General features: G+C 43.0%; 1 protein-coding gene across 14 annotated transcripts in view; it reads left to right on the plus strand.

The window, feature by feature from the left end:
- The window catches only part of Mical3 (microtubule associated monooxygenase, calponin and LIM domain containing 3), a 194980-nt gene that overhangs the window by 114538 nt on the left and 67548 nt on the right, over positions 1-12894 (plus strand). For all 14 annotated transcript variants that reach the window (XR_007108323.1, XM_047549517.1, XM_047549504.1 and 11 more), the window contains 2 exons: positions 378-466; positions 1853-1940. Coding sequence is in view for 13 of the 14 variants with exons in the window: in XM_047549517.1 (XP_047405473.1) it covers positions 378-466; positions 1853-1940 (177 nt within the window). In the remaining variant the exon portion in view is untranslated. The remainder of the gene's footprint in view (positions 1-377; positions 467-1852; positions 1941-12894) is intronic.

A 12894-nucleotide genomic window follows, 5' to 3' on the forward strand; every position in this document is an offset into this window, starting at 1 on the left:
CAGAAATGCTACTCCCAGCTTTCATGTGACCACATCTTTGTTCTTTATACACTGCCACTTTGTTAGCTGGCCCTGCCATGCAAGCCTCCCATCTTTGCTCTGGGCACTGATTGGGTGATGGCTCAATGGCCTTCACATACCCAAAGGAAAGGGCTCACCCACTTCAGGCACAGGGGAGAGGAGGACTGAAATCGAAGTTTAGAGGGAGGGATTGGCTTCCCTGAGTAAGAAAACTGGGCCTGGGAAAGGGTTAGAGTGGTGGTGACAACATCCTGTGGCTGGAGGAGATGGACAGGGGTGTGCCAAGACCAGCAAGTCAAGTTCAGAATTACAGAGTCTTGCTAACTCCCTTTTCCCCTGCTTCTTGCTGTCTGCAGGTAAATTCTACTGTAAACCACACTACTGTTATCGACTGTCTGGCTACGCGCAAAGGAAGAGGCCAGCTGTGGCTCCTTTGTCTGGAAAGGTAATGGAAATCCTTCCTGTAAGCGGGAGAGAAGCAGTGGGTGACACACCAGTGTGGTTGTGGTTCAGGGTAGGGCCAGCAGGGCTTGCTTGATGGCAAGGCAGGGCAATGTCATTGGAACATTGCCTGTCCTGTAGTAGCCCAAGACGTGGTTGCATTCAGTTTGGGGAGGAAAGCAGCCCTTCAGTCTGATGTTGTACTTCCCTAAGGTAATGTTATATCCACCACCTGAGTTGAACTTGAGGAATTATACTGATCCTCCTTTCTGTTCACTCGGCCTTTGTAAATAAGCCTCTTTCTGAAAGGAGAATACCCTACTGCTGAGGATAACGTCCTATTCCTTTTTCATATAATTAGAGCTCTCATCGAGAGAGACAGTAGTGAGAGAAGAGGCATCCTAAGGAAGAGTTCCTTCCGTTTCTTTAGCCCTACCCTAGGACATCTGAGAGCAAATGAGAGCCAGAACCAATCCCTGCTCTTCATGCCAGAAGGGAATTGACTGCAACCTGCTCTGCCTGTTGGCCCCTTTAATACCCTTGTTCTACAAGTTACTTGTCTAAGTTTGTTCATTCGTCTGTCCTTCCTTCCTTCCTTCCTTCCTTCCTTCCTCCCTTCCTTCCTTCCTCCCTTCCTTCCTCCCTTCCTTCCTCCCTTCCTCCCTTCCTTCCTCCCTCCCTTCCTTCCTTCCTTCCTTCCTTCCTTCCTTCCTTCCTTCCTTCCTTTCTTTCTTTCTTTCCCTTCTTTCTTAGCATGGTCCCTCTACTTTTCTTTGTCAAGGTGACCTGAGTAATCCCTCCACTGCATGGACAGCACCTTGTCAGCATGCAGGCTGATTACTGCTGCTTTGAGAGGCTTCTTTTGCCTGCAGAGGGACTAGTGGGAAAAGGTATACAGTTGGCCCTCTGTGTCCACAGGTTTCCATGGATGGAAAATAAAAGGAAAAAAAAATTGCTTCTATACCAAACATGAACAGACTCTTTTTCTTGTCATTAATCCCTAAACAATATAGTATAACAGCTATTCCTATAGCATTTACATTGTATTAAGTATTATAAATTATCTAGAAGTGATTTAAAGTACATGGGAGGATTATGTAAGTTATGTGCAAATGCCATTTTAAGGGACTTGATTATCTATAGATTTCAGAATCTGAGAGGGTCCTGGAACCAGTTCAGCATACCGAGAGATGACTGTACTTGGGTGGATCTAGGCCTTGACTTCTAGCAACTTCTATGTGAATATGTCCTTGTTTCTTTAAAGAAAGACTGTGTGAGGTGTACAACTCTTGGTTGACAGAGATAGACAAACCATTCAGATTGTCATTGCCTCCTGATACCTGAGGGCTTCAGTAAGAGTCAATCTTCTCTTTCTTATGGACTCTTCCAGGAGGCCAGAGGACACCTGCAGGATGGCCCCACTGCAGACACAAATGGACGGGCCAGTACCATCACCAGCTCGGCTGAGAGAACTCCAGGTAGCCTCACTTCCTTGTTTGGCTGGGTGGCGCGTCACTCTCTCGGCCTCTGTGACAAGGCCAAGGGGATGAGCCAGCACCTCCAAAACAACATTTCTTCATTTGGGCATCAGGTGGCCCAAAACCCTTTGGACTCCTTTTTCATGTGCCAGCTACTTGCATTTGGAGTCCCCTTTCTCTATGGCCTATCAGAGGTGCTGGTACAAATCGGAGGGGAGTTTCATTGGCAGACTGTGAGCCACTAAGGGTGCCATCTGGTAAGCATTGTCATCCAGGTGTGGGTAATGTTTATTCACATTCTCAGTATGGACACTTTAGCCCATTCCTTATCCCTCAGACACATCAGGGTGCAGACCCTCTGTAGGTAAACAGGAGTCCAGAAGAAGCTGCTGTGGTCACTGACCCAGATGAGAAGCCAAAGTTGCCAGACCTCCTTGTAGTTTCATTCAGGACTCCTTTGACAGAGCATTGAGTTGTTATAATTGAGGCCCTATGGGCTGAATTTGTGTCCACCAGAACTTGAAATTTTTACATCCCATTTCCTAGTTAGGCGTATGGATGAGCTATCACTGCTTTCCTGTTTGACCTATAACCATTATAGGACATACACTACCCTAACAACTCTCGGGCTTTTGAGTTTGCAGTGAGGGTCAAAGCCTATCTGTGTCCCACTTTCATTACTACTTCCTATGTCAGGAGGTGAACAGCACCATTCTACCTCTAAAAACACTCTTGTTCTGGTCATCACAGGGCAGCAATGGGAGGACTCAGGGGCACCTTGCCTGTGGAGGATAATTATATTGCTTTTTTCCTTAAAATTGCCCCCTCTCAGCTCCTTGTAAAACTGGCCTGTGAGATGTAGCCACAGTTCTACAAACTGATGATGGGAGGTCCTGAGGCCTCAGTATAACCCCAGATTGTGAACTTCCTCCCATTCACAGCAAATGTATCTCAAGCAACCATTAACAAACTCATAAAAATTAAAAGGTTATTGGCCAATGCCAGAAATCATGTAGAAGGAATTGGTAGTAGAATTTTCATGATGGAAAGAGAGAGAGTTATTCTTTTGACCTTTAGATGAAAGGTACCCAGAGTTGCTGCTTTTCCCATGCTAAGGAACTATTGTGAGCCTTGGTGTGCTCATTCTGGGCAATAGGAACATGCCCAGAGACTGGACACAAAAGCGTTGGGGACAGTTTTGAACTTGAAACAAGGCATACTCCTGCCAAGCCAGCTGAACCTGGCTCCTACATGTGTCTTCATCATATTCTGAGGATATTTGTTAAGTACCCTGCAGGTAGGACCACATTTGATAGCCATGTTTAAGCCAGAAAGGATTTTTAAGCCTGTACAATCATCAGACCCATTGTGGTCTTTCTCATGAATTGTGACTGCCCTGTGCAGTCAACACATTCAGAGTATGGGAGGTATTGCTGGCAGAGAGGAATAATAGGGCTCTAAATAAATTTGGCTCTACACTGTGGAATGTGCCTTTGATCAGGTGAGAGCTCAACCTATTAGTTGAGGCCTTATTCCAGCAAAGATAGATTTTCAAAGGAATCTAAGTAAACAACTCAAATTAAATTTCCCCTTGGGTAAGGCATACAAACATTTCTATAAAGAATTAAACTGATGAGGTTTAGGTCATTTGTGAACGAACTATTGCCTGCTTTCCCATTTAGTTCTGCTTCCCTTTTTGACCAATTGAAGGCATAACAGATTTTGGATTTTTAAGAGTTCTAAAGAATTAAGGGTTCCACAGAGGAAAGAATATTCTACAAAGCAGGGACAGAAGATGAGAGTTGGCAATGCAGTTAAAGAATCAAAACAATCAAAGAATCAGAACTCTGAGGACATCTCAGGCCCCGTGGTTCTTGATTCTGAGGTCGAACAATGGGAGGTGCCTTTTAGGGCACAGGTGGAGGGTGTGGTATCTGGGAAGGTACCCGAGCCTGAACCCCCAAGGTGGGGAAGGCAGGCACTGTCACACACACATACACACACACCCATTTAAAGGACCTTCTAAGCAACAAGAAGGACTGAGAGCTTAAGGCTAATGGGTTTCCTTGATATCTGCCTCTGGAGACTCAAGTTTTGGGAAGTTAGAGCTCTGAGTCCTGGATGTGCTCCAAAGCACAGTTGCTTTCCTTGTGAGCTAACTTGTGCTCATCTCTAGAAAAGGAACAGAATTATGGGTGTTATTTTGCAGTTGTCATGAAATAGATTTTTTTCTCTTCTTTGATATGTATTTCTTTCTTAAGTCCCAAACCAAAGCTTTATTATTTAATTAGAATTTCTTTCAGAAATTCAGCATTCCAGAATGTATGTCATAGAGAACAATCATTAACTTAGATCCTGGGTACACCTCTCCTCTAGACCAGAAAAGGCTGTGAATGAATGAGCCTGATTCTGTCGTGTGACTAAGCTATCTTCCTAGGACCACATCCCCTGGACTCATAAGTGGAGCAGGAAAAGCTAGGACTAACAGTCAGTATTTGGACCCTGCCATGCTTTTGCTCTGTGCCTCCTCTCTATTGTGGCATTTCTGTTCTCACTTGTGTTTCTTGCCCCTTGTGCCAAAATGACTGCTGTTGCCAAACAAACAACAAAAAACAGAATGCAGTATAACCCACCAGATAAAAGAGCGCACTACAGGTGTGGTTTAAAGTGCTGTCTTTCTCTGGTAACCTAATCTGTAACTGCTAGTGTAATCTAGTGTGTTGGGGACATTATTTATAGTATTTGTTTGTCATGTGCTTTTAATATAGAAATTCTAGTTTCTGTTTTCAGACCTGTAAATGCTACTTTTCCAAACTTCTTGGACTCACTGCTACAGATTAGTGGACCTGGCACAGATTTTCTTACTCTGGCCTCATAGTACCTGCTCCATCTTTAGAAAAAATTTGGACAACAGCAGGCAAAGAAAGAAAAACCCTTAATGGGATTCCTTTCCCCTGGGACATAAGACCCTGGTAGCAGGTGTTCTGGATTCTTTTTATCTAGAGGAATCCCCTTTTTACCTTCTGTCTTTGACAACCGAAAATGAAGTTAGGGGCTGTGTAGTGACAAAGGAAGAGAAGAAAAGAACCTTTCTCCCAAGAATTAATCATCCAAGAATATTGCAGTGCAGACAGCAGAGAACAGGTGAGAGAAGCAACCAATTGTTGATTTGTTTTAATGAAAGAAGCTGCAGGGTTACAATTGGCAGTCTCCTGCTTCCTTGTCCCCAGACACCCCTTGTGTGATAACCTTTGGGTTCCATAGTTTAGATCCTGAATGGGCCATTAGGAATTATAGGCATTGCCCACAACCAGCCATAGTAGCCAAGCAGTACAAGGAATTTCATTCAATTCTGAGTTTCCTGCCTGACGGAGGGAGGTTAGGAAATCTTCTCACTGTTTACCAAGGTCCTCTTCCCTTAGGCATTTCTGGAAAACCAAGCAGAGAGAGTTCTAATCTAGCCTTCTTCCCTAACCCTGTCCCAAGAGTCAGAGTTGAGTCTATGGTACTTTGTGAATGTTATATATATGTAAGGTTTCATTTCATATATATGGATAGATATTTATTTATATATTGTACCCTAAATAATGATGATGATGAAGCTGTTTCTAAAGTTTTTTCATTCCTTGATTCTGGAGAGGTAGCTTTTACAACTGGAATCTTGCCCCTTGTTAGGATTTGGAAGAACCACAGCAGACCAAGAACAGCACACCTTATGGAGTTAGAGATTTTGGGGGATGGATACCTCAAAAAATGAGCAGTATTCCCCCACCACCACCCCATCCTCATATAATTGATTCAGGAGCAACAGAGAACCAAATGCCCCACCTTCTTTCTGTTTTACTTTTGAGCTTGTATATTGGCTCCACTTGATTAGTTATTTCCACTATCTACAGCCTTTTGGAGTTTGCTGTATCTTTGGCTGCTTCCTGCAGAACAGTGGAACTTTCTTAGGCACTCCTAAAAAGGGTCCCCATGCTCTCGCAGGGCTGGCCAGTGAGTTAACAGGTGTACTCCCCCACCACCCTTTGGAGCCATTCACTTGGGGTGGATGCAGCAAGCAGAATTCCCATGGCAACGGTACAAAGAAGCCAGAGAAAGGGAGAGTTAGCTGTGCCAAGGAATATTTCACCTGTCCACTCTTGACCTTCCCTAAAGCCTTTATTTTTGCCCTTGTTTTTAATCTGTGCTGTCCTGAGTTTTGATGTGTTTCTTTGTGAGTTTTTTATTTAATTGTGTAACTTTGCTTTTGCCGTTACTGTGAAATCAAGGTGTTGTGCTTTTTTTTTTTTTTTTTTTAAACAAATGTTACATTCTTATTTAAGAGAATAAATTCCAAACAATCTTCAGGTTTCTGAGTTTTTCTTTTCCTTCCCTTTTTCCTGATTGGAGGGTGGGAACGGGTGATGTTCAGACAGGTCTCCAGAGAGAACTAAAAAGCTACTGTGCTCAGGACTCTGACTTCTGCAGGGTCAGTGAGAGAGCATGGGTGCTGTGTACCTAACATATGAACCACTAACCAAAGGACTCTCTCTGTTCAGGAGGTTGGCATGGTGCAAAATGTTTTGCTTTGCAGCAACTGTGAGTTGACAAGTACAAGAAAAATGTCACATGGGCCCACATGTCCCCTCTTCAGCCAGCCAGCATGAGGAACCTGCGGGCCAAGCAAATGGAGGGCTAGAACTCCCACACATAGCCTGCATCTGCTGTGGCACCATAGAACCACTTGCCTTCCTCCTCTGTTTCTGACTGTAGCAGGCCCCTGAGGGGAACTGGGACCAGTTAGCTATCCCTCCACCTTGAGGCTCTCAGTAGGGGTACCCTCAAGTGCAGTGACTATGTTCCTGGTGATGCTGAAAGTTCTTGCTATTTCCTCCCAACTGTCATCTCACATGCTATCTACTCAGACCTGAATGCTATTAGAATATCCAGTTCCATTTGGCTACTTTCAAGTCCGGAGGGATAAGAAACAGACTGTCCCCTTCTGCTGACCTTAGCAGCGAAGGCTGCTTCTGCCACATTATCATGCCAATCACAATGGGCACAGACCCAGCTATAGCGCCAAATTGAACCAAAAGAGGGCACCTTGGTAGATGAAGCCTTCAGCACCACACATGCCCCTGCTGGGCTCTGGGAAGTTTGAGTGTGCTGGTATTAAGAAGGCCTTGCTGGCCTCTGTCCACCCTGGAGCAGTCCAGTGGGAACCTTGAGAAGCATCAGGTTTCCCTATAGAGTAGAACAGCCAAGTTCTGGGCCCTCCCGGGTATTCTAGATAACCATGCTTCTTACCAGCAGGGACCTGCTACAATACTGTCATTGGCTTCATTTTACTCCTAAGAACATTCTAGTCAGAATTTATCCTAGCAGTACTTGAATGACCTCTCTTGGCTGCTTATTTCTGTTACCATCCCAAATGCACAGTCTTGCTCCCCTTTCTCTCAAATAGTGCTATGAGATCTGCAAAAGGAAGAGGAAGAATTGGGAGTTAGGGGATGCAATAAATGACAGTTAACAGATTGACCAAGAGGCAGTGATAGGACTGGGGTTGTAGCTCAGTGGTGGAGCACTTGCTTAGCACATGTGAGACACTGGGTTTGATTGTCAGCACCACATAAAAATAATAAATAAAATAAAGGTATTGTGTCTATCTACAAAAAAAAAATTTTTTTTAATGAGGTGGATGTGGATGTGTCTATGATTTTTCAAATTCTAAACCTTTTCTCCTATCCCCTTCCCATCTCCCAGTCATAAGAGGAGAGCCATCATCATTAGTACAGTGTACTGAAGGACAAAACATCTGATGTGATTCTGTGCCAAGCATTGGGAAGAATGTGGAAAAACTCCCTGTGGAACTGTTTTTTTCTGAAACTTACTAAAATCCATTCTCTTTTTTCTCATAAATTCCCTGGCAATTTCCCTAATTAAGACATTCCCTAGGAGGAACCCTGTGATACAGACACAAAAGGAGAATAGGCCATGAAAATGGGCCACTCTCTATTTTCACACTGATAATGTAGGGCAGGATGATGCTATGTAGGACCCAAGTCCCAAAAGTGTCCCCCCTGAGGTTACAAGTGAAAAAGAAAGACCTAGGCAGGAGCTCTCTTAGACACAACAGACAGAGATTTTAAGAAGAATTCTCCTGAGTTCTAGTCCCTTTCACAAAGCTCTAAAACCTCATTGAGTCTCCAAAACCTGGCCTCACCTTGCTACTCCTATGCAGCCAAACGTAAGCAAGTGCCAACAAGTAGATCCATCATAATAAGAGAGCAAGAGGGAGTGCCAGCACCTGGGTGAGGTCATGGAACTGCTGTGTGCCTTCTTCACAACCCGTGACATTCAATGTGTGTGTTGACTGTCTTCCTTTACAATTGCTCTTTGTTTCTTCACTGCTTTCGTTCTGGAGGGAGTAGACTTGTGCAGAAGCCACCTTCCGTATGCTGGGGAAGAAAAAGGGGCCTCCAGCCATATGGGACTCCCCTTCAATTACTTCCGGGTTTTATCAGCCACGTGAATACTACCTCCCTTTTACTTCCTGTGGGTCAGCTTCCACGTGGCCTTGCACACAGTTTATAAACATTTTCTGAATGTGTCTTAGGCACTTTAATGGGTCTCCAAGGACAATAGGCAAGAGGTTGAATCACTACCAATATTTAAACTCTAAGTCAAGCTGACTACAGTAGCCTTGCATTGATGACCTTTTCCTCAAACATTGAGATGTATGCATGGGTATAGACAGAATGTTCCCCAAACATAAAGAAGGCTCACACCATCACAGGGACCCCTTATTGTTATTAAAGGAACACTTTTTGGAAACAGCAGAAATGGAATGTAGGGCTACAGCTTTGCCTTGCTACAGATTCTTTTGGGGCCTTCTTAAAGTGGAATAAGAATTTTTCTTGCCCTCTTACGTTTTCTTTACCTCTATTTTTTTTCCTGTACTTTCTTATCTCATTGTAATTGTACATTAATCTCATGAAACTGTCCCAAGCATGACTATTATGTAACTGACTTCCATATTGCATAAAATAGCAGAATTATTCTTAATTTATCACTATTATTTCATAGGAATTGTAGCCCAATTTATTTTAGGTCCTCACCTAGAATTGTTAGTCTTTAGTAATTATTTTGTATTAAGTCATCTCTATTACTTGAGAAACTCAAGGCCCTCATACCTGTTGCTTCTCTGAGGTTCTGAAACCAGCTTCTGCTAGGTTTGGACTGACTGTCCCTGTACCTTGTGCCCTGGTGCTTCTAGTCTGTCAGTGCCAGTTCCCTGAGAAAGGTGAATCCAGCTAAAACTATCAGGGCCATGAGTTCCTTTTGTAACAATTGTTACTTAATATAAGAATAATAACTGATGACCAATACTACAGGTAATGACCTAAGGGCACCAGAAGAACTGAGGGCTTAAGTGGGTCTTGGTTTTCTCCAACAAACACATGGTTTTACAGGCAAAGACCTAAGTGTGTTTTCATTGAGTTCTCATGTTCTTTCAAGAGTAAGAAAGCCAGGAAAACTGGAAGTGAATTCCAGAGAGATGAATTCTCTTGGCATTTGGTCCCTGCCCAGAATTCAAACCTGAAATAAACATTGTGATTAGAAAGACTCTTGACTGAAACCTTAGAGAAAGGAGTTTGTCACTAACTAAACCATCACAGCTTCATGGACTAAGTTCAAACCTTGATAACCAAGGAATAGCTGACTGATTATAACAGAATCATAACAGCTTCTTTATTCTTATTTCTCTATTTTCTGGAACCAAGTCAGAATCTAGGGAGGCCAATTGGGGGAGAGATCAGCTGTTTTTACCCCGTTTTACCAACTAGAGACTAGAGCTACAGGTAGAACATTTAAAAGCAAATGTTCTCTCCTAGAATTTAGTCTGATGTGAATGACTCTAAACCAGCTACCTGCCTTCCTCTTGTCTGGGTCCACCTTTCTTAAGGAATTGGCACGGCAGGAACACAGTAATGTTGGGATACAGGGAGGAAGAAAAGAGACTCCAAGGCAGTTCTGGCAGACATCCTTGGAATCTGTGAAAACAGGTAGCACTGAGCGCCCAAGGTGAAGGGTTCCAAGAAGCAAGAGCCAAAGACACTGCTTTCACTCTGTTGTCAAGAACCAACTTTCATCCTCCATTCTTCTGAAATTACCATAGCAAGGAGCTATCTGTATTTGCAACCAAGAGAACCATCCTGCTTTCTGCTGAAATATTGTCCTCAAAAATACAGAATAAGCTAAGCACAGTGATGCACACCTGTCATCTCAGCAACTTGGGAACTTGAGGCAGCAGATTACTAAGTTTGAGGCCAGCCTGGGCAACTTAGTAAGACCCTGCCTAAAAAAAAAAATTTTTTTAATGTAAAAATCCAGGCATGATGACACACACCTGTAATCTCAGTGACTTAGGAGGCTAAGGCAGAAGAGTAGCACAGTTGAAGACCAGCCTCAGTGTAACTTAGTGACACCCTGTCTCAAATTTTTTATTTTTATAAAAAGGTCTGGGTTGTAGCTCAGTGGTAAAGCACCCCGGGTTCAATCCCTAGTACCCAAAAAAAAAAATTAAAAAGACCTAGAGGTATAGCTCAGTGGTAGAGTACCCCTGAGTTCAATCCCCACTACCAAAAATTGGAAATACAAAATAAAACTTGAAGTGTACTACCCTCTGTTGTTCCCCTCTCCATGTGGTTAATGCTGGTTAGTATTTCATAGTACTTTTAGACACACTAACTCACAAAAAACCACCTGTGAAGGCATATAATGATAATGACAGCAGCAGCCACAACAGTAGCAATAACTAACATGTAGCACTTGCTGTGTGCTCGGCACTGTCTGGATGTCTGACAACTCATTAAACACAGCAGCCTGTGAAGAAGGTATCCCTTTGGAGATGAGGAAACAGGCACATATAAGTTCATATCAAAGCTATGTAACTAACAGAATGAGTCTGTGCAGAAGACAGTGTTGTCCCACTATGCCATTCAGCTTTCCATGCATTCTCTGTCACTTAAATTGATGGGATTTAGTGAGAAGAGCATTATGTGTTTAGCTCCACGTTAAAGTTTTCTTAAACATGCCTGAATGCCCTGTATAAATCAGTAAGTATGAGTTTATTCCTAGGAAAAATATATCTCCCAATTTCTTAGGCACTGATCTCCAGGGCTGCGAACATGTCTTAGAAACACAGGATATGAAACAGCAAAGGCTTTCATCACGGATATGTAAAGAGGGGAAATCATCAAAAGAAATTGAAGACCAATAATAACCATGCGAATTACTTATAAATAATATGAAATCGACTCTCTTTTTTTCTGTACTAATCCTCTTTGGTCATTTCAAATAAAACCAAGCCTAAAAACCTACCTTGCCAGCAATCTGAAAGATGGAGGTATATTGATTGTTCTCTGAGTCCAGTATAACTGCTTCTAACTTATCTGTTGGCTTTACCTCCTTTCTTCTTCTGTCATCTCATTTATTACACTTTATGTGTGCGTGTGGTACTGAGCTTTAAACCCAGGGCCTTGTGCTTGCTAGGCAAGTACTCTACCCCCAGCTCTATAACACTTTATTAAAAGGTTCCAATGATGGTTGAGCTGACATGTCCATTCTCTACCTTTTAACACTTCCTCTCAGTCCTCATAAGAAATTACATCTGCACCAACCCTTTATGGAGTTTGAGCATAGGGAAAGAGGGGTGACTTTATATTTCTTTTGTACTAACAGTTGGAACTCTATTGGATTCCTATGACAGGAGAAAAATATGGCAATTCTGATGTGTGTGTTGGGGATCGAACCTAGGGCCTCGTGCATGCTGAGCACACACTCTAATATGAGCTATATCCTCAGCCCCTGGAAATTCTTCTTTATTCATTTTTTATTCATTTTGGTCTCTGTTCACACTTAAAATGACTGATTTTTAAGTTTTGGGGCTTAAAATCCCAGAACTTAAAATCTGCTCCAGATGAGCAGCTTTGGTTTTACCTTTTTGGGTGAAATTTGGTCAAGCACAGAATATTTTCAGGAAATCTCCAGAGCATGTGCAGACATAACCTTGCTCTCATCTTGGAAAGGCATGCCATTCATCCAGGCTTGGTGGTACATGATTATAATCCCAGTGAATCAGGAGACCGAGTGAGGAGGAACACAAATTCAAGACCAGCTTCAACAACTTAGCAAGACCTGTCTCAAAAGAAAAAGGACTGGAATTGTAGCTTAGCAATAAAATGCCCCTGGGGTCAATCCCTAGTACAAAAAAAAAGAAAAAGAGAGAGAGAGAAAGGCAGGCATGCCACTACAGAGTATTCCTCAGAGTTCATAGTTAGGAAGTTTTTAGAAAATGGAGAAAGAAGAGATGAGAATACTTAAAGGAAGATGTGTTTTCCCATGCATGTTCACGTCCAGTTTTCTTCCCAGGTGTAGTAAGTATACCTGCTCTAATGCCATGAGGTTGTCCCATCTATTACTAGGCTTCTAGCATCCATTCAGGAGAAAGAAAGTGAAAGGAAAACAGTTGCCTAACACTTGGAATCTCAGCTACTTGGGAGGCTGAGGCAGGACAAACACAAGTTTAAAGCCAGCCTGGGCAGCCTAGTGAAGTGCTGGGGATGTAGCTCAGTGGTAGAGCGCTTATTTAGCATGAGCAAGGCCCTGGGTTTAATTCCTAGTAGCACATAAAAAGAGGATAGGGAAGAAGAAGAACAATTGATCACATTCAAGGAAGAAAGGAAAACAATTGATCAGATTCATTGTTTGGTCTTCTTTAATTCCCAATTTGGCTTCTAACACAAGAAAAACCTGGACAGAGGGGTTGGAGCATCAATAGGTTGCCTTGTGTGACATTGCAGGGGTTGAAAAGTCACCTTTTGTAAGGGGGGTTTTGTCATTGGTGGTGAGAAGTCCAAATGTCTCATGCATCTACTGATATACATGTGCTCAGTGAGTGGCACTGGAA

This window comes from Sciurus carolinensis, chromosome 4 (assembly GCF_902686445.1).
Source record: "Sciurus carolinensis chromosome 4, mSciCar1.2, whole genome shotgun sequence".
NCBI lineage: Eukaryota > Metazoa > Chordata > Mammalia > Rodentia > Sciuridae > Sciurus > Sciurus carolinensis.